The following is a 23601-nucleotide window of genomic DNA, read 5'->3' as shown; positions in this document are numbered from 1 at the left end:
ACCAAAATCAATCAGCGCTATTGTCAAAATTATCACGGTACATGATCAAATATAGCTCAAGTTTCTCTTGGAAATAAATATCACCATTATTAAGTCTAATTATAAAAGAATCAAAGTATATACATTGTAGTTATCATGACTTTCTTGTGCATATCACGAATGATGACTCCAGCAGTTCTGATAAATAATTTCAATTTACCTAAAAACTGTTCAATTGTTTGTCAAGCGGGTTTCCGAATTGGTTGCTAGCAATCCACTAGAGACTATTATATATAGGTTTTATTGTGATATTATCTAAAAAAGATTAATTGAAAATGCGCAACTTCATTTTAAATGTCATTATACATATCCGACTTAATTAAATCGTTGTTAGAAAGGACGTGTTTTATTTGTTGTTTTAAACCGATTCAAAAAAACAATCTTCAGGATACGATTGGTTTCATTTTGCGTTCTTTTTTTAAAGAAGAAACAAACTCCTTTATAATTTCCATGGACAAAGACCCTAAACACTTGTTGACTAATGGTAATAATTAAAAATGTATGAAATGCAATCATTTGTACAGAAAACCTTTTAACTTGTATAATGCAGATACATGTATAATGCAGATACATGTATAACCCGGTTTACAATTGATTCGAAAAGATTAATACTTCTTTAACTCATAAATTGTTAATGCATAGGAAATTTTTTTTCCTAAACAAAAAAAATGTAAAAGTCAGTTTGCAAAAGAATTACTGACTGTTGAGGAGCATGACAAACCGTACATTCTTTTTGACATATGGATTTGAATGGCGTGGTTCACAATAAAAGAACACACACAAATGTACTGTAAAATTAAAAGCCTCGTTTTTAAATCATGTACGTTAATAATTTTTGTCAATAGGAACCAATTAAGGCTAATATAGAACCTCTTATAAAAATGTCTCCATCATTTCTTCCTTAAGTTTCAACAACTGGTGGTATACGTGTTTGATTCTTAACATTAGTAAGCAATATCTCATTACCTGCGTACTGCATTTAAGACGTACCACCTTAAGCCATAATTACCATATCAACGATAACCCATTGCAACAAAATTAATTCCTTGTATTTTACACTTGCTAGATAACATGTTTTGATTATCTAAAATCAATTGTTAAGGTTCTCAGATCCTAAGCCTCGAAGTAATGTTATCATCAGAAAAATGTTATTTTCTTTCAAACTTTGTGAATGAAATATGCAAATGGTATCCATGTATTTTACAAAGTTATTGCAAAGATGTATATAGCGCTTTTTCCCATTATTTCGCCTACGCCCGTGTTTCGACGGAAAGTACCTGTTACTAAAAATAGTTCTAGGTACCTAGCTGTTGCAATATGATTTTCGAAACGTGGATACACTGTACTGATTATATAATGGTGTCTGTAGCAACTGATTTGTCATAAATTCGGGAAACTCTGTGTATAGCAGCAGTTGATATTGTGAACCGTAACAAGTTCAAGCAAAATGCAATGGATCTAAGTGTAAATAGAGTACATGTACAGTGTTAATGAAGAGAACTGTTTATATTTGGTATGCTTATACTCATACTGAATTAAACAAGATAATCTTTAAAAAAAAACAATCCAGAAGATTAGATACTTGTGACTTAATCTCTCGTTTCTGTTCGTTTCAATTTAAGTGAAAAAAAATCACTACTTACAGGATTCGTTCCAGCGACTACAAAATCAATGAGACCTACGCGTTACCACTAGGCAACGCATCTAACATTTTCAGCAGATGCATTTTAAATATATATGGCTATATACATGATTGTATTAGAAAAGACACTAATTGAAATATTTGTCTAATTTTCAGTACGAAGACCACGTTAAACCAAAATTAATTCAATCTAAACGTGTACTACAATACCTGTAGAACATAATTTTAATCGGGTGTCTTTGGTTTAGAGTGGTTCAAATAGTTAAATATCCATTTTTTATCGTATACTAACTACTTTCCTATATATCCCTAACAAAAACTGAATATTTTAATGATGCAGTGTAAGATCATTAAGACTCTTCTAGCATGGAAATTGTCTTATTTGCGTTTCTTTGAATATATTTAAACTAAATATTGTACAATATTAAAAATGTCTGATATTTGCAAAAGTCCTATATTTGAGGCGAAATCGTATATTAAGCTGTTAAGTGCGCTATACCTCAAATTTGCCTATGAGGGATATAATGGAATTTTAAAAAAACAAGGAGACTTTGAATATTACGTACCGATGCATAGGTGGATCGAATTCTTTAACAACGGGAAATTGAATAGTGTATTTCTTTCGATCCACTGCACCGAACATGTGGTTTGGTGATAAATATTAAGAGTAAGATTTTTGGTAGGAATAAAAGAATTCCGGATAATTCAGAGTTATCGAACATCGCTGAAGATCGGAGATTGTTAAATACAAAAATTCGCCGTAACATCATTTTTTCATCAGGATAAATAGCATTTTTTCTCATCGACTTATCTTAATAAAGCATATCTCTAAATGTGTAATAAGAAGCGAAATATATGTGATTTCTGTAAATAAAACTTATCTTTATTATATATCTATGTTCATGGAGAAATGTGTAATTATGTTCAGTGATGGGCCTTTCGATGCCGGGTCAAAAATATAAGTAAAATGTTATTACAATACTGACCAGGGTGCATCATATCATTAGCGTGCACTTGATTGCATTTACTTATTAGGAGGAGAATATTTTAGCGCTGTGTCTGTGCGTATAAAGTGGGGGTGCGTGAAATACATCTCTCCATTAGTCATTTAGAAGCTGTCTTTCTGCCTCCTCTTTTTATACAGGTAAGATAAATTATAAAACTTGGGCGCATTCTCGAAAGTAAAGTTAATAGATTCAGGGGTTCATTTAATATTTTATTTTAAGAGATTTTGGTAATGATTATTGATGTTGGTAAACTTCACCGAGTTGATATTATATAAATAGTGCCAGTTTGGGAGGGTTAATCAGATTTCAGTATTTAACATGAAAGTATAACAATAATATTTATTGTTAAAATGTCACATTAAAATGTTATGTTTTAATAACAAATAGTCATCAGGGAGCTCTCTTTCTGCCTCTTCTTTTTATACAGACTGGGACACGGGCTACTCTCCATATAGAGGAGAAGATGTTCCAGTAAAACTTTGGCTAGGGCACACACCAGGAGTGGGAATGTTGGAACTAAAATTTCGAGGATCTATATAGACAAAATATCATAAAGTTCTACATGACAAAGAAATAGCGTTATGATATAGTTATGAAGTTTTATGATAGAGATACTGATATTTACTTAGATATCATATTATTATTCTGTATTAAATGACATTTTCAACCACATTGCAGTTGTTTTCTGTTTATAAAATATATCGTTGTAAATGTTATATATATAAAAAGTTCTAAGCCATTTTTTGTCCTTTAAAACAACAACTATTTGCCAAAGCTCAACCGATAAATCTGTTTTTATCGAAGCAAGCAATCAACTAATCCTGTGCAAAAATCATTTTGTACCAAATTTGGAAATGATTAAACATGTTAACTGGCTGAAAATATTGTACATCATGGACATTTGTGTTGAAGTGCATTTCCTGTACATATACTTTTGAATGAAAAAAAAACAATCACAAGAAAAAAGATTCGGACAACTGTTTCATCAGTTTCTTTATTGAATGCTACGTACAAAAGATAACATAGTTTAAACGGAGTTAAAACAATTATTTTAAGTGATTATCTTAAAAATAATGTATGTACAGTTTTTAAAGGACAAGATCTTGGTACAGATACTACGTGGTCTGAAAGAATGTTGCTTGGCCTTTGTAAATTAAAAGTTGTTGTTCGAGTGCCTATCTTCAAGATATTGTAAAAATTCTTCTTTAATTTTTTTGCTGATTGAAAAAATATTGTCATTTAAAAAAGCCGCATATCCGAACTAAAAAAAATTACAATCCTTAGGTCTTCAGGTAGATTTCTGTTTTAAATGATAACTAATATAATCGATACACTTTCAGAATAACCCCCCCCCACCCCACTTTCAGATAATATAAAAAATCTTTTGTTACTTAACAAATTGGTGTGGCAATGAGTTTTCCAAATAGATCTTGTTACGATCAACAACTTTGTTTCTACTTTGCGTAACAAAATCTTAATCGTTTTTAAGTTATTTGTAATAGACTTTACGAGTCTACTGGCCCCTCAATAAAGGGGTCAGTCCCTTTTTCTTGATTTTGTTAAAAAGAACTTTTTACACTACCACTTTTGTTATATATGTCTTAAAAATATCAACTGAAAAAAAGATACCGATTGAAACGTCCAAAATATGTAATTCAAAATTTGAACCCAATTTGCATGCCTAGCTGAGCTCCAGGAAATGGCGCCACTGGCGTTAAACAAAATAATAGCGCACAACTTCAAACTATGGTTTTACCTATCCTGAAAATTTCAGAGTCATATTTCTGATAGTTTTTGAGAACAGCTCTGCACAAAATAGGTCGTAAAAAATTACAAAATCAGCCGTAAATCAGGACCGGAAGTACAGCAACAAAAAATTCAAAAACATATAAAATTCAGATAGTGTCCCATCATCTGTGAAAAACATTGTTGAGATCGGTCGAATAGTTTTCGAGAAATCGCGTGCACAAAATTTGGGGAAAAAAATTGATAATAAACTGTACGAAAACAATAAGGTCTTCCGCTAAAAAAGAAAGACCTTGATAATGAAATTAACGGAAAACATATTTATATGTGTGTATATCTGTTATTATTCTATTATTCTGTTATTATTTTTTCTCTCAACGCCATGTAAACCTTTAGTTACCCTTATGTATAGTTGAAATATTTGAGATGAAAACACAATACCTGCAATAAAAAAGAGTACCATAACAAAGTAATATTAGATTATGGTTTTTTATATATTTGATTTTGTCATAAGTAGTTAGATACACATGATTCATAAAACAGACATGAAAATACATGCATGCATAACTATTTTCTACTTCAGAGATATGTCGAATTGTTATAATTTGGTTCACATAAACCTATAAATTATACTTCAATTTTTTTTTATAATAGTTTCGTTTACATTCATCAGTAGGCGATGCTAAAACCAAGTGTATGTTAATCAAAATCCAAGTGAATTGAATTTAATTTAACTTTTATTAATTTTTCAAACAGATTCTTTAATCCATGTGTTTCAAACCGTTTCAAAATATTAATCATTAATATCACTTATCCAGCGATCATACACTATTATACATAAACAGGGGCACCAAATGCAATATGCACCTGATTCACCAAAACTTGAACAATGGTTACAGCAGCTGAAAAAGCTGTTTTAGGTTGTATACTAGTAAACCATTCAAAATCGTACATATCACACAGATAAAGTAAAGAGTAATTTTAGTACATTATTTCAACCATGGTGACAATTTTGTTTCATCGGCATATTTTCAGTACGTATAAGGTTTTTCTTTAATCAGGGACTTTAAATATTGAATGACAAAACATACAAGCGCAAACTAAGTTAAACTATGATTTTTTTCTAAAGTGGAAAAGGAAACTAAAAAAATAATCCTGTCAAAATATCCTTATGCAAACTGAACATCACAAATAGCCAATTAGTAAGGCGTGATTTTAAATCCTGTGAAAAGGATGATAACCCTCATTTATTTTCGCATTTACTTTTATGCGATTTGCAATTCTTGAAAATGAATTCACAACTCGTGTTAGATTTTTCTGTATTTGTGCTAACGGTTTAACGACTTGATTTATCCGTTGATTTTCTCGCCCAAGCAAATCGATTTGGCGCTCAGAGCGTTTATCTACTCCACAAGTATTAGTAGACCTTAAGAGTCTTGTGAGATGTGAAAATTCAGTTATCAGAGGTGGTAAATACTTTTTGTTGAGAGAAATACCATCACCTGATTTAATGAGCCATTCAACTGTTTTCAGTGATTTGTCAATATCTGATCTTTCTTGTATTATTGTATTTGTATTGCCTAGTTTAACATCGACCCCAGCATTAATTAACGCCTCAACTTCACTCAAATGTCCCATTTCACAAGATATTTTCAACGGTTTATCAGTTCCATCACTTAGATTGACATCGGCCCCTGATTGTATCAATATATTAACTATTTTTGATTGACCCTGTTCACATGCAGTTGTTAATGGTGTCCCATATCCATCGTTTAAATTGATATCTGCTCCTGCTTTTATCAAAGATTCAACTTCAGTCTGGTATCCTCTTCTGCATGAAGTTGTTAATGGTGTAGTAAGTCCATCGCATAAATTGACATCAGCTCCAAGTTCTATCAATTTCGTCACAACTCCTGAATTTTCGTGCTCGCAGGCAGTTGTAAGTGCCGTTTTACATCGATATTTCAAATTAATATCAGCACCTGCTTTGACCAATTCTTCAACTAATAATACATTGTGTGAGACGCATGCTGATGTCAGCAGTGTGTCATATTCATTATTAAGATTAACATTTGCACAAGCCTTGATCAACTCTTTAGCTACGCTTAAATGTACGGAATTACAAGCCTTTATAAGTGGTGTATCGTACTCATCTCTTAGATTAACATCAGCTCCAAATTTAATTAACTCTTTTACGATGTGCAGATGTCCTTGTTCGCATGCAGATGTTAATGGCGTTTTTGACCCATCGCAAAGATTGACATCAGCTCCCGTTTTTATCAAATGCTCTACTATACTTATGTATTCTCTGGTAAAGTATATCTTTGGGTCGTTTATTGGAATAACGAAAGGCATCAACATTCCTTTTAACATTAGGTGATATGCCAACAAGGTCCCATTAGATACATTTATAGATAGCCCTTGACATGCAGCTGTTAGTGGGGTATAATATCCATCATTTAGATTGACAATGGCTCCCCCTTTTATCAACTCTTTAACTACACAAATACATCCTATTTCACACGCAGTTGTAAGAGGGGTTTTATATTCATCGGCTAGATTGACATCAGCTCCGAATTCTATTAATTTTTTCACTAAACTTAAAGGTCCAATTTCACAGGCAAATGTCAACGGTGTATTACTATCACCTCTTAAATTAACATCAGCACCTGATGTTATTAACTCATCTACAATACCTATGTACCCTAGTTCACATGAAGCTGTAAGTGCTGTTACACTTCCGTCCTTTACATTTACATTGGCACCCGCTTTGATCAACATTTTAACTACGCCAACGTGTCCTTCTTCACAAGCAAGTGTTAGTGGTCTATGGGTATTATCTCTGAGATTTACATCCGCCCCCGCTTTTATCAACTCTTCAACTATATTTAAATCGCCGAGGTGGCATGCAACTGTAAGTGGTGTCCTGTCTCTTTGTATTAGATTGATAAAAGATCCCATTAAACCAATAAATTGTTGAAGCACGGACGAGTGTTTCAAAGCCTTACTTCTAAATACATTGTAATAGTCTCCATTCTTTATATCTTTTAATAAACGCTCAAGAAGTATGGGATACTGCTTTTCTGTTAATGTTATGCACAGATTAAATACATCATCTTGTTTTATATTTGTCTCGCTGTGTTGTACGCTTTCAACAGCAACATCTTCACTTTCCTTTCTTTTCTCAATTGTTCTTGATATACGAGTATCTAATTCAATGTAGTAAGAAATATAATCACTTTTCATGATTTGCAGGATTATTTCTGGACACTGACGGCCAAAATGATATGCAATGATTTCTAACATGTAGTCGTGTTCGAAAGTAAACATATTACCAGACCTTTTTGTGTAAGTTCCCTCCATTTCTGCCAATGCATCAGTAAATTCAAAAGTATCTGTTCTACTAATCACTTTACATATTTGTAATACTTTGTATTTTATTTCTGTGAATGCGTTTGTACTACATTGAACATCATCTAGGTCTTTTTCAGACAATTTGTTTTGGTTGGCCATTAATAGAACTAATGAAGCATATTGGATTCTGTTATTTGTTTTCATTTCATCCATTGCTTCCAATATACAAGGAATTGGTGTTATGAAGAACATATATCCGTGGACTTTATATTCCTCCTTTTTGGAGAATAATTTACATAGTAGTGGAAACATTTTTGATGTTTTTGGCAGAATCCTTACTTGAAATTGATAAACATTTAAATTGTACTTAGCAAGTAATTTACACTTGTCCGTGTCTGTTAGAACGTTTGCACTACTGCTGAAATTAATCTCATGCTTCTCTTGAGCAAAAAAAGATGTGTTAGAAAAATCTTCATTTCTGTACACTACCTCTCGGCATGTCAGAAGTGTTTTTGTTTCTGGCATTGTAGGACATTTAAGTCTGTCCTGATATTTTCTTAACAAGTTTAGCTCTGCCATATCTAAGCCGAATACGCCTATGACATCATCAATAACAAACACCTGAGGAAGATGCGGATCGCAATACGTTTCAATGTCTTTGATGTCTTTTATTGGCAAGATTTGATACCCTTCCGTTTGGAGAATAAGGGCAATATGTCGAGCCGTGGCAGTTTTTCCACATCCTGGAACACCAACGAACATTACATATGTTTGCTCTTTGACCTGATCAAACATGGCTGCAAAGTTGTGTGTTTCAACAAACATGGCATCATCTTCTTTCCATTTGAGAATTTCTCTCTCATATATTACTGGAAAAAAATTCAAAGTAATTTGAAGGAAATATTTATGATCAAATGTTACTTTTAAATTTCTAATTCATTCTTAAAAGTAAATTTATTTATTTCAAGTCCAATCTAATGGAATGGGGTTACGTATTGGGCTTGTATTTTAGAGGTTCACTTAAACAGTCAGAAATTCTTTTCTCTTTATTGTGACAACGCAAAACTATATGTAGAACAACCAAAGAGAGCGATCGAACAATGTAAACAATGCGAGTGACTATAGTATCTCTCTCATATCTCCAGACCCCACCAGTGTAAAACTGGTTTGTATCAATGTGTGTGGTCTGACTTAAAAGCTCCAATCTCCCGACTTTATGGACTTATTATTAAATACGTATGTTTGTATAACAGAAACGAAAACGGACAAATGTGATATTTTTGTAAACAAAGGTCAAATTTTCATTTCGAAAATCCGGTGGTACTATTGTATGAAATCATGTACTATAGTTCAGTTTACAAGGTAGAGCGTTTGGTATCAGTAAACATATTTTGCTGGGAACCGTTTATATACCTCCTGTCATTTCTAGGTTTTCCACTGCTGAGATTTTTGATGATAAAGAGAATGAAATTTTTGCCTATCCAAAAAAATGAGTGTGTTTGCTTTATAGGTGACTTAAACAGTAGAACATCAGCATTGAGAGACTATTACGATTCTGATGAAACATCACAAATATTTAATAACACGAAGAGTGACATTAAATTTAATTGAGTCTCTGATGAATAAGATGTACAGTCTTTAGAAAAATATGGTTTTTCTTTTGAAAGAAAATCTAAAGATAACATTGTTAATTCTTATGGGAAAAAGTTTGTTGAAGTGTGTTTACACTTTAATATGATTATTCTTAATGGTAGATCTAGTAGTGATCAAGAGGGTAAGTTTACATGCAAGAAAACAAGTGTTGTTGATTACTGTATTTTTCAATACTGAATTTTAAAATATGTTCAAGATTTAAGAATATCACCATTTCTATCAGATGTACATAATCCTACTGAGATACTATTAGCACAAGATAACACTGAATCAATATATCAACAGGCACAAACGACAGAATTAGCAAAAAAAGGAATTCTGAAATAAATGAAATCACGTGATGAAATTTTGAAAAGTATTAACATGCTGATGAATAACAAGGCATGTGAAGATGATATAATATTTAATGAATATATTAAAAGTACACATGACTGTATGTTGAACTTATATGCTGTATTATTAACGCTTCTGGCGTGATACCTACACAGTCGATTTGTGGTAATATTATTCCAGTGTATAAAAATAAAAGGGATAACAGATATCATCAGAAATATAGGCCTATTACACTATTGAGCTGTTTGGGAAAATTATTTACTGTTATAATTAATGAAAGACTTAATAATTATGCAGATAGAGTTCAACTTATTTTAGAAAGTCAGGCCGGTTTTTGTAAATGTTACAGTACTGTTGACCATATTTTTTCATTATATTCTCTTATAGAACTTTTTAAAATACACAAGCATCTTAAGGTCAATATTTAATAAACCAAAGTTGTCATATTTGGTAGAGGCAAAAACAGTAACCAATTTACTTTTGAACTCTCCCATTTGGAAAAAGTTAACAATTTTCAGTATTTAGGTGTTACATAATGTAAAAACAATTTATTCAATTTAAATTTTAATGATTTATATGAAATGGCTTTTAAATTAATGTATAGTTGTATTGGAAAATGTAGAAAGCATAATTTAGCAATTGACTGTAAATTAGACATGTTCGACAAAATTATCCAGCCAATATTTTTATACGGCTGTGAAGTATGGGGTTTCCAAAGAACAAAGCTTATTGAGAACATTCATCTTAAGTTCTGTAAACATATATATTAAATTTGAGTTCCTCAAAACCAAGCTATATGATGTACGGTGAACTTAGAAGGTATCCACTTATTAAGGTCTTCCGTTGGAAACGGAAGACCTTATTGTTTTTGCTTTGTTTCTTTTCCTCTATTATTATTAAGGTCTTCCGTTTCCAACGGAAGACCTTATTGTTATTGCTTTGTTTCTTTTCCCCTATTATTATTATTTTTTTTTTCTTTGACGTTTTCTCAAAAACGCTTCAGCCGATTTTCATGAAACCTTCAGACTTCACTGAGCACAAAATTTGTAAGAAATTTATCGATCAAATTTTTGGTCGTCACTTCCGGTCCCGAGATATTAAAGATTTTATGTTTTTGCTTGTTCACGCGATTTCTCAAAAAGTATCAAAGATAAAACTTTCAAATTTTCAGTGGTGGTAGAGAGTCGTTAGCCACAGTGTCTCTCATATATCCGAACGTCTGTCGTCACTTCCGGTCGTCACCGGAAGGAAATGAAATACCTTAATTTTTCAATTTTTTGGATTTGAATTTTTTTATTTTTTCATTCGATAGAGACGCTCTCAAAATTACAGAATATGAAATTTGTTTTAAAATCAATCCACGCATTCTTGAGATTTGGGACTCCAAAGTTCTGAAGCGAGGGTCCGCGTAGCTCAGTCGTTAGAGTGGTGGACTTGTGCCCAGGCGACCCGGGTTCAGTCCCTGAGTGCCGAATCTTTTTTCTCTCTTATTTGTGTTTTGATTAATGGTTTTATCTTTAAAATGATGGATTTGAATGTTTTCCGTTTTATTTTTGTCATAAATAAAAAAAAAATAGCGGCTTTTTTTCAGTACAAATAGAGCAAATTCTGTCAGCAGCTCTCTAAATTCCGACGCTCGTCGCATCGCCCACATCAAAGACATGCCGCCGAAGTGCCCCTGCAGTTCGACCGCATTAAAGTTCGCTGGGTCGCTTTGCCGGCATCAAAGAAATGCCGCCATCTCAATGACTGTATACACACAACATTTAGCAATGCACCCACGTTATTCTACTCGGCTTAAAAAGGAGGACTGCTTAGTATTTAATCCCATATATAGATACACACATGCATGTATACATGCGTTTATTGACATAGTTTGCTTACATATTGATTTCCTGAACATTATAAAACACTATGTAATCACTCTCTCTCTCTCTCTCTCTCTCTCTCTCTCTCTCTCTCTCTCTCTCTCTCTCTCTCTCTCTCTCAAGTACAAATGTTTTAGCATTTAAATAAGAACTAGTTCAGGTAACATGCAGTCAATTGGATAGAGGCTAAATGTACATTGGCGTCCAAAAATTATACATGTATTTATTTCAAGTTACAGGATAATGTCTATGGATTAAGATAATTTGAAATTCATTGTTTAATGATTGTCTTCTTACTGAGTGGAAGTCAATGCTAAAAAGTCATTTTTATTAAAGACGGTGTACTTTTTTGTGCATGTCTAAATACTGATACAAATCTGCTGCCTGTCTGGGATTAAGAAAAACCTCCGAGGTTTATACACGTAACTATACAAAAAACGGGTGACTGCGACAAGATTTGAAAACTGACCACCCGTTTATGAGTGTTTGAGCCTAAGAATAAACAGATGTAAAAAAATCAATAGTTACATCTTTCCAACAACGCTTTTACATTGTTCTGTTGTTCTAACACATGTATTTTATTTAGAAATTGTGTAATGTGTGATATTTAGAATTTAATATTTTACGTTTAAAATAGAAGTCACCGATCGACCCCCCTCCCAGTTCATTTAGTTTTTCTGGCCCGATTTTCCTTGATCTTTGATCTTGGGCCTTTAATTTCAACTAATTACCATTCTAGATTACTGTACTAATGACAAGACCAATTCGTTCATTTTTAAGAGAGTTATGAATTTTTGGGCCTTTGAGTTTCGATTGGCGAGCTTGACATGAACTGTAAAAAAAAATTCTAACTCCCAAGCCCTTCACTCAATCCTAATGAAAATTCGTGAAAATGAACCTCGGACCCCATTCTTATTGTCTCTTAAATATGCAGCGAATTGAACAATTAAGACGGAATTCCGGAGATTAAACAAAAACAGCGCTTATTGCCTATACCTGGAAATTAAATTTACACAGTACACCCACCGACCCCCCCCCCCTTCCTATTCACAAAATCATTTAGTTTTTCTGGCCTAATTTTACGGGATCTTTCATCTTGAACCCTTATTTTCAACTTAGTTCAATTCTAGATTACTGTACTAATGACCAGACCTATTCGTTCATTTTTAAGAGAGTTATGAATTTTTGGGCATTTGAGTTTGACATGTACTGTAGAAAAAAATTCTAACTCCCGAGCCCCTTACTCAATCCAAATGACATTTTGTGTAAATGTACCTCGGACCCCATTCTTGTCTGCCAAATATGCAGCGGATTGAATAATTAAGAAGAAATTCCTGAGATCAAACGGCGAGTATAGCCTGTACGGGGACTTAAAATTTACACAGTACAAGGGATGTAAGCAGCCGCGTAACATTTCTGTTGCATGTATATTTCTTGTTTTCCGTTTAGTCTGTATCTACGATAGCGTGTGAATACTACTTATGAATATTAGAACTGTGGAAATTACTGTCAAATTTTTACCGAATAATTTTACGTGTTACTGATTTCGTTATTTCTACATTTATAAAGATTTTATCAATCCTGCTGAAATAGAACAGTCAAACATAATATTAACGACACGATAAAAAAATTCTCAACACTGAAATACATGGGTAAAATGCATCAGTCATTGTTTTAGGACTTCCCCTAATTGTTGTTAACCGAATCCGAGATCCACACCTCAAAATTCTATTTTCGATTTATTTAAGACGAAAATCAAGCTCGGGTCTTTTCACCCTCCTCGAGACACAAACACGCATCAATATTTCTAATGACATCGCACTATTACCAAACCTGATTAGTCACACATCTTACACGTTGTTTTTTTTATCTCATACAAAAACTCAGCTCCTCTCCCGGGCGGAAACGCATCACATTCAAATACAAATTCGGGAATTATTTCGCGTCAGCCATATTTGAGACACCTGCAAAGGTTGTGTGTTCTAATCTCGCCGGATCCCATATTTGTTCTTCTCTCTATTTCTTTCTTTCCTTTTTATTTATTTTTCTAACTAAAATATTCAATATAAAAGGATTGTTGGACTGTAGCACAAGTTGAAAAACACTCTTCAATTAAGATTTAGACAAAAACAGTCTTTTATTATTAGGGTCTTCCGTCTTCAGCGGAAGACCCTTCTATTCTTATTGTTATTAGGGTCTTCCGTTTACAAAGAAAGACCCTCTATTTTTTTTTCGGTTTCTTTTTATTACAGGTCATTAGACCTGTTATTAGGTCAAAAGACCTTTTATTTGATATGAAATAAAATTGGGCTGGTCCTTCAAACTAGGGATCCAATGGGGTGTATAATCCTTCATCCATCGCTCTTTTAGATCACATCTGCATTCCCTTATTTTGTAGAGTAAGATAAAAGGCAAGGTCATTTCCTCTTCTAAAAATCGGACGGAAGACCTCCTCGTTGCTCGCAACGAGATCGTGTCTAGTTATTATTATTTTTTTTTTCTGTCACGTTTACTCAAAAACGCTTCAGCCGATTTTCATGAAACTTTCAGATCTTATTCATGACAAAATTTGTAAGAAAATTACACGAGATTTTTTTAGTCGTCACTTCCGGTACCGAGATATTAAAAATTTTATGTTTTTGCTTGTTCACGATTTTTCTCAAAAAGTATTCAAGATAAGACTTTGAAATTTTCAGAGAAGGTAGAGAGTAAACGGCCGCAGTGCCCTTTGCATATCCAAACGTCTGCCGTCACTTCCGGTTGTCACCGGAAGGAAATGAAAAACCTCAATTTTTTAATTTTTTGGATTTGAATTTTTTTTATTTTTTCATTCGATAGAGACGCTCTCAAAACTTCTGAATATGAAATTCGTTTTAAAATCAATCCACGCATTCTTGAGATTTGGGACTCCAAAGTTCTGAAGCGAGGGTCCGCGTAGCTCAGTCGTTAGAGTGGTAGACTTGTGCCAAGGCGACCCGGGTTCAGTCCCTGAGTGCCGAATCTTTTTTGATGAATTTGAATGTTTTCCGTTTTATTTTTGTCATAAATAAAAAAAAAACAGCGGCATTGTTATCAGGACAAATATTTAGCTCTTTTCTGTCAGCAGCTCTCTAAATTCTGACGCTCTTTGCATCGCCGACATCAATGACATGCCGCCGAAGTGCCCATGCAGTTCGACCGCATTAGAGTTCGCTGGGTCGCTTTGCAGGCATTAAAGAAATGCCGCCATCTCAATGACTGTATGCTCACAACATTTAGCAATGCACCCACGTTATTCTACTCGGCCTAAAAAGGAGGCCTGCTTAGTATTTAATCCCATATATAGATACACACATGCATGTATACATGCGTTTATTGACCTAGGTTGCTTATATATTGATTTCCTGAACATTATAAAATACTGTAATCTCTCTCTCTCTCTCTCTCTCTCTCTCTCTCTCTCTCTCTCTCTCTCTCTCTCTCTCTCTCTCTAAAGTACAAATGTTTTAGCATTTGAATAAGAACTAGTACAGGTAACACGGAGTAAAGTGGATAGAAGCTAAATGTACATTGGCGTTTAGTGAAGACGAAAATTTTCACCCCCCTCCAGACACAAACACGCATCAATATTTTAAATGACCTCGCACGGTTACCAAACCTGAATAGTCGGACATCTTACACGTTGTTTTTCATCTTATACAAAAATTCAGCCCCTCTCCCGGGCGGAAACGTCCCAAATTCAAAGACAAATACGGGAATAATTTTGCGTCAGCCATGTTTTGAGACACCTGCAAAGGCTGTGTGTTCTAATCTCCCCGGAGCCAAGATTTGTTCTTTCTCTCTATTTCTTTCTCTCCTTTTTATTTAATTTTCTAACTAAAATATTCAGCATAAAAGGGTTGTTGGACTGTAGTACAAGTTGAAAAACACTCTTCAATTAAGATTTAGACAAAAACAGTCTTTTATTATTAGGGTCTTCCGTCTTAAGCGGACGACCTTTCTATTCTTATTGTTATTAGGGTCTTCCGTTTACAAAGGCAGACCCTCTTTTTTTTCTTCGGTTTCTTTTTATTACTGGTCATTAGACCTGTTATTAGGTCAAAAGACCTAATTTGATATGAAATAAAATGGGGCTGGTCCTTTAAATTAGGGATCCAACGGGGTGTATAATCCTTCATCCATCGCTCTTTTAGATCACATCTGCATTTCCTGATATGTTTCGTTGGTGAAGATAAAAGGCAAGGTCATTTCCTCTCCTTAAAATCGGACGGAAGACCTCCTCGTTGCTCGCAACGAGATCGTGTCTAGTTATTATTATTATTAAAGTTAGAATGATTTCATTTTGGGGTAAATTGATTTCCAGAATTCTCAATTATTTTAAAAACTTTTTCAGTTTGTACTTAAAAAAAACTATAAGAATTCATGGTGTGAATCTGTAAAGAACATTTTAGATGATTTAGGATTGTCCTATTTATGGCAAGAAAATTCTATAAATAATCATTGGTTAAAATTAAAAGTTTTTTATATAGCATACTTTTATATCAGTTCAAACAAACATGGTAAAGTGATGTACAAATTCACCAAAAAGTATAGATTACAAACTGTTTAAAAAATCATTGGCTTTTGAGGAATATTTATTGAATTTGCCAACAAAACTATGGAAGAAATATTGTATTTTTAGAACTGGTAATGCAAAACTACCTATTGAAACAGGAAGATGGTTCAATATTTTAAGAGAGAATAGAACTTGTAAATTATGTATTTGTAATGAAATTGGAGATGAATTCAACTATTTGTTCAACTGTACTGATTTTTGTATAACTGATGCTAGAAACATGTATATACCAAAATATCATATATTAAACCGAAATGTTTTAAAATATGAAGCACTGTTTAATGTATCAAACAAAAAACAACTTATCAAGATTTGTAAATTTATAAATACAGTTATTGAGAGAGTTAGTTCTCTTGGTTAGTGAACTAATCCTTCTTTGCAATGTACTTTGTATATATTTTCTCTACACTGTAAACACAGTTTATTGGGAATAAAGTTCATTGCCATTTTCCTTTTTTTATTAAAAAAAAACTCTGCAGTTAATTGATAGAAAAGTGTGCAATCCTAGTATACTACAGTTTAATTCGTTTCAGTGTCTTCACTCTACTACCAGATTGTTCAATTTGATAATTGTAAACTATTTAAATAGACGTTGAAAGCATTTGAAACTGATGGCTATGTAAACATTCTGGACGTTAAAGGTCCTTTAAGAAACAAGCAAAGGTTTCATATTCTATCACTAGTGCCTTATATGTAAAAGTCAATTGTAGATCGATTTGTACATTTTATATAATCATTCAGTGCCTCATCGTTTAAAAACTATCGTACGTGTTTAAAGCATTCTTTTCAAATGGTTTTATGGTTTTAACATTTTACGAGTCCTTCCTATCATTTAAGTAATGGCAAATACATGAACAATGTCTTAAAGTGGTTTTCAATTAGTTGTTTAGTTCTACTCATGTTCCTTTAAATTGTATGTACAATGATACACAACTATAATTATATTTCCTACAATATCCTGAATATCATATTTATGTTTATATTTTTCATGAGAAATATATAATTGTCATTCGTTGATATGCATGAAAATGTAAGAAAACCTTTTTTAAAACATGTCGTTCTTTCTTTGTGTTTTTATTTTCAGGAAGGTGTATACAGAATAATATAAAGATAACTACATTGAATGTACGTTTGTGTTCGAGTGAAAATAGTTATTTTATCATGGTGGGCAGCTATTTTGACAAAGCACATGTCATCTTGATCAAAGAAGAAAATAAAATAATGCATTTCAAATGAGAGAGTGATACTAGCATACGAACACAAGATATACTTTGGCATCATTAGAATTCGTTGTGGCTCAATTTTCGCGGTATTCGTGGGTAGCCCTCTCATACGAATTTACATCCTCAACGATAAAAAATTTGAAAGAGTAAGTTTTATAACTAAAACTGAAAATCTACACATCCAATAAATTACATCTCCACGAATAAGCGAAAAACCCACAATCCTCATAAATCGGTTCCCATAAATTTAAATAATTCCACAGTATGCATAAAAGAAAGAAAATAGATGTACAATGTAAGAGAAAGTTTTAAGTTTATTTTGTCTTTTTTCCCTTTTTCAAAGAGTGTGGAAGTTGGATCTTGGTCAGGTAATGCACATGTATTTCGAATTTTGATATAATTTATCCTCATTATATAATATATAAGCTAAACCATGATATTCTGAGCTAAAATTTCGCATTATTTACATAATCATTATCCTCTTTAAATCAACCATATTTTTTCAAAAAATACCCTCTGGCCTTTGTTAAACGCTTTGTATTAATCGATAAATACTTTAAAATATTAAGATTGATTGATTACCTTTTAAATTCTCTGGAACGCATATTTTTTTAATTCTGTTTATTTCCTCTGAAAAAAAAGACATAAAAAGGCGCATGTTCATTATCTTCTTTCAGATTAAATAATCCAATTAAATGATGATCTCTTTTAGATGTATTCAAGTTACCTGAAATGTGTTGAATTTTCTTATCCAGATCAAGTAGTTGTTTGATATATTTAGATTCCTGTTCAGGATCCATCGAACACGAAGAGATATAAATCACATTATTCTGAATCTCGGTCGATGATGATAGACAGCTCTCCAACTCTTGAACTATTCTTAATATATCATGCCATTTTATTTTAAACTCTATGTCTGAGAGTGAACATTCAGAAATATGTCCGTATTCATTTCTTATGAGTCGTATTCTTTCTACGTTTGCAGAAACACTTCTATCCGTTGAAAACGGAACATGCCCCCACTCGTTTTTATGCTCAGGAATTTGACATATATTACGTAATATAGTGTAAAGCAATGATATATCAAAATCTTCGTAGATTTTGCCATGAATGAGCTTTTCCTGTTCTGTGTTGGTTTGGCACTTTCTGTGTTTTGGATGATTAGCAATAAACGTTTTAACATTGTGTGACAACGCTAAAGGTGACATTTCGTTCGTGAGAACAGCTCGCAAAACGTCGGTGCAGGGACCCAAGATCATCCGAGCTACATGAGCAAGGTTAGTGGTCTGTTGGGTTGATGCGTACTTTGAGAGATACATCCTTTGACAATTATACCTGTAATTATGATAGTTTATGACAATATCAAAATTATTTAAATAATGATCATTAAATCTGTAAAAGTGCTTGACTATTAATATTGTTGTTTTCTTTGCAACAACATTGTTGTTGTTTTTCTTTTTTATGTTTTTACAATAATTACTTTTTATCTTTTATCAAAACCATTTTACATAGTTTTTTTAATCAAATATTTAGCTCAATATGCAGTAGACACACTAGTGTGATATTTTTTTTATATTACACTCTGTATTCTTACCCGACGTGGCGTCATATTTAAACATTGCGTAGGTTGATTGACGTAGAATGAAAAAGTAAAAATAAAAAATAATTCAGTTGAAGTGTGGAGTTTATTTGAAGCAAGTAATGTTGTTACTTTTTCCTCATCAATTGATAGAAATATGTTCAAAAATGAAATATTTGTTTGTTAATCTTTTAGGAACTTTTTTTCATGCGTAAAGTTGTTGACGTCTTGCATTAAATTTGGTATGCGGGTCACCATAATTCTTATTTTTTAAAAAAAATTGAGGTTTATGGAAAAACGTAGAAAAACATGTGATAAAAAGAATTTCATGATTTTCGATGGTATTTGATTTTTCATCCAACTTGTTGTGTATGTTATCCCCTCGCCAAGGCATGGGGTAGAAAACACACAACTCGTTGGATAAAATCATAAACAATCATAAAAAAAATATTATATTTAAATACCGTATTCCCGCTGCATTTAATAAGTGTTTGGGCTAGGTATCAATCAATATTTAAGATACCATTAGATGCATAACAAAGAAAGCTTTAAGTTTCTAAATCATTAATAGTCTCCAAAAAGGAGTTATATTTCGAAAATGGAGTTTTTTGCCCAATTGTGTTAAAACGGCTTTTCTAATGTTAACAAAGTAGGAGTTGTGTCCCTCAGTGCTAGTAAAAGCTTATAAATGGGCTCAAAACAAAAATAAACTTACAAGTTTTTAAAATATTTTTGAACGTTTTAGTGTCAAATTATGGTATATGTTTATAACTGTTTACTTGCAATACGTAAGATAAAAAGTAATTGACTTTTTAACTTTGATTGTTCACAAATATAACTGTTCAGAAAAAAAAACGCTTGAGTATGTTTATTTCTTATAGTTATGTTAAAGTATTTTCTCCATGAAATCAATAGAGTAAAATCAATTCGTATGTTTGGCAATTCTAAACTGATTTATAATAGTGAAAATAATAAACTCTTAGACCAATGCAGTTACCTTTTAATAACTAATTTCCATGAAAAACACATACGAATCAATTTGTATGTACCGTCTGTACACCAAACGTCGCAGAATGTGCACTATTTTGTGAAAGAGTGGATGCGTGAAGTATGAAAAGGGTATGAAATGTTTGCAAAAGATCACTTCCGATTTGTCTGATTATTCGGCTTCTCGCAAAACAAATAGGAACAAATTCTTTGGCAATATATGTTATAAACAGAAAAGAAAGAAAGCGTCAACTCGCGTGCTGTTTTGCAATGAAAGCATGTTGTTTTCTTTTCGTATATCATAAACAGTGTGAATATTTTGACCAAACGAAAGAGTTATTTATGCCAGTTAGAAACAGCATGTTTTTGACCGTTGGATTGACAAGAGAAAAATAAATATCACACTAACTTCACTAGATGAAAAAGCAATTGTTTTTGCAAAAAAAATCTAGCATTTTAACCTTTAAGTGTTTACATCATTAGGGGACTTCTCCTGACACAAAGGACCATATGGGAACGTACAATTATGTTGGAAAATGTACCGTTTCGTAATGAAAACAGGTTTGTTTTAGCGTATATCAATTTAGGCACGTCGACATACCAAACGGGAGGAATTATTATGCCAGTCAGAAACAATGTGGCCCTGAAGCGTGCAAGTTGCAGGAGAACACTTCCCTTCACACTTACTTCAAGAAAGTAGACAATAAAAATGATTTACTTAACAAATTTATTTAAGATCCATCTTTGTTAATTCATACGTCCTGAAGACGTGTTCCACATTAACATTCTTAAAAGACAAGTTAACAAATTTATAAATATAAACAGCTGATAGCCATATACTCACACAAACGCCTTTAAGAGTAATTCGCCGTTGATTAGATTTTTAAACACTAAATCATGGCGATTTTAAACAACATTAATCTAACTTCCTAATGTCCCTATCATAGGAGTTAGTCAATTGAGTGAACTAGGACCATGAAATAAACGGTAAAAATTACCATATACGAATAACACACTTTGTTTTCCTCTCTATATCCAATAGCATAATAATTACGTTCATAGTTGAATACATGTACCATACGTTTTCAATTAGTTTTACCTTAGAAAATACGGTTTTTTTAACTTTTAAGGTTCCAAATTAAAATCTCCTTACCACTTTAAAAATATCTAAATCATTTAAATGGTTGAACTATCTTGATATAAGAGATCACGCAAACAATCATCGCTGTAATTTAATTGACAATCACTCAATAAACTTTAAGGTGGCATGTTCCTTAACAAAGTATCAATGAATACCTTTAACTACTGTCAAAATTGGACAAAGTTTAATATACTCCAACAGAACATTGTACAAATTACTTATTAAAACGAAAATGCCTTGATCGGTTTTCTTTAGTAAAAGAACTAAACTATCAAATGACTTTCAAAAAGTAGAATCATGATAAAGGGTCATTCCACTGTAACAAAAGGTTTTTTTTTTCGAATACTCATTGTTAGTTCTTCTATCTTAAATATGTTGTTTGTACTTGACCTGCATATTCGCTTACAACTCAACATTTTAAAAGCAATGATACTTGTTTTAATCATATCAGCAAAAGTATAAGAAAATCATCCTTAACCATACTTACCACATGCATGAACACAAGCCTATCGTATAGTTGAAAGAAGTCTTTCTAGTCTCTTATCCAACATGGCGAGTCCTAAAATATGCATGTGATCACGTGATAAAAAAAAGTTTCTGATTAGCTGACATTAACACCTGGTGGTTATATCTTGTATAAATCAAAGGTAAATAATTCAGTCATACTATAAGCTAATCAAATTCCAGTCATTTCCATATTAGTTGATAACGTATTGAAATATGTGAATTTCAGTGCATAATATCGAGACACACAAATGCTTACGTTCTGCTACAAATTATCAACAACCATGTTGATCGTTCAATCATATTTGATTTTTAATTAATGTTAATTGTAAATAAATAATATAAATTCTTTTTTCAAATATCGTTTCATGTTTGAAAAATATATTTACAGGCCTTAAAATCTAAACAATTATGAAAATGTATGTTATTACCAAGTTTTGTAAATCAAAGAACGCATCATGAAATATATTTTATTTGTAGCATGCTTTCATTGGTTCTTATACGAATCAAATTACAGCTGGACCTCAAAAAATGACAGTTAAAATTGATTAAAATTACTTTAACCTTGTAACCTTGTAATTACTTTCATTTACAAGTAATTGTAATGTTATTAATGAAACATGTTACAAAGTTGTTGCTGTTTGTGCCTTAGTAGGTGTACGTTAATCTAAACACCTTGTATTAACTTTATTTTATTTCAATAATTAAATAAAAGTGTGTATGGTAAACATCCACAAGTAAATATTTTTACGCGCTTAAAAATGCAAAAGTCGTTTAATGCAAAAAATATTCTGTGGAATCATTAGCTTTCGTAGAGGTCTTGTTTACCTCTCTTCCATTTCTTTTTGTAGGTATAAGAAGAGAATACACGAAATTACGTTCTCATGAACCTGTTAATGCTAAACAATTTACGAAATTTGGCCCTCACGAAATTTAATGATTCCAAGGTAGTTTGTGTTCTATTGCCGCGTTAGGACATATTCAGCATATATCCGTGGATGTTCGTCTTTGCCCGTCAGTTTTCGTTGCAATATTATTGTAGAACAAATTTTGATAAGATTTGAAGTCACTTATGTTATATTTGTTAGTGCGAAAAAGAACTAAAACCTATAGTATATAAGTATTGACTTAGGCTGCTATATTCTTTGCCTTGGGCAATATTTCGTCCTTCGGTGGCTAATATGCATGTAATCAATGTTGACCAAAACATAGAAAACATTTGTTTTACTTACTACAAAAATCAAGATAAAATTAACTTTCCTCAGCTCAACCTAGAATTCACGAGTTATATTTTGTGCTAAACTGGAAATGGACATTGATGGTAACCTAACAAGAAAACTTAATGATAAACGCGATGACTTTTTTTTTTATATATTTCTAAGGTCAACTTTTCTTGCTAATGTAGCGATATACCTTAAGTTTATAATCTGCATATGGTGTTTTTGTCTCTCAGTTAATTCGATACACAAAGGCAAGGATACGACAAAGAGCACACGGCCGGTGAAAAAATCCAAATTTAAAGCAGAGCAACCCGGACCTCCATAAAGATAGAGGTAGGATCGGACCCCGGGGCCATAAAACTTAGTCGAGCTTACTTATGATCTAAGTCTCACTTTTAATAAAGGAACATATAGTGGAAAAGTGAGACTGAGATCAAAAGTGAGCTCGCTAAGTTTTATGGCTCCGGGGTCCGATCCTACCTCTATCTTTGTGGAGGTCCGGGTTGTTCTGCTTTAAATTTGTATTTCGTTTCATGGATTTTTGGTATGGTTGACGGTTTGTTATTGTCATTTTTTTTCCATATCCCTATTATTCTTGAAACTGATTGGTATTCAGTGTTTTGACGCTGGCCGTAGGAAATATGCTAAAGATATTCAACCTAATTCGCAGATCCTTGTTTCTATAATGCTAGCAAACCGCCGCATTGTCAG

General features: G+C 32.5%; 1 protein-coding gene across 1 annotated transcript; it reads right to left on the bottom strand.

Annotated features, from left to right (window-relative positions):
• Positions 1 to 4276: 4276 nt before the first annotated feature.
• LOC128172895 (uncharacterized) lies at positions 4277 to 21732 on the bottom strand. The gene is made up of 4 exons (XM_052838634.1): positions 21654 to 21732; positions 18187 to 18794; positions 18042 to 18089; positions 4277 to 8657 (listed from the first exon to the last, which is right to left on the bottom strand). Exons 1-4 carry the CDS (start codon positions 21656 to 21658, stop codon positions 5650 to 5652), a joined length of 3669 nt encoding a protein of 1222 aa, XP_052694594.1. The 5' UTR covers positions 21659 to 21732; the 3' UTR covers positions 4277 to 5649.
• Between the last annotated feature and the right edge of the window lie 1869 nt (positions 21733 to 23601).

Source organism: Crassostrea angulata, chromosome 2 (assembly GCF_025612915.1).
Source record: "Crassostrea angulata isolate pt1a10 chromosome 2, ASM2561291v2, whole genome shotgun sequence".
Taxonomy (NCBI): domain Eukaryota; kingdom Metazoa; phylum Mollusca; class Bivalvia; order Ostreida; family Ostreidae; genus Magallana; species Magallana angulata.
This window is presented reverse-complemented; position numbering and strand designations above follow the sequence as displayed.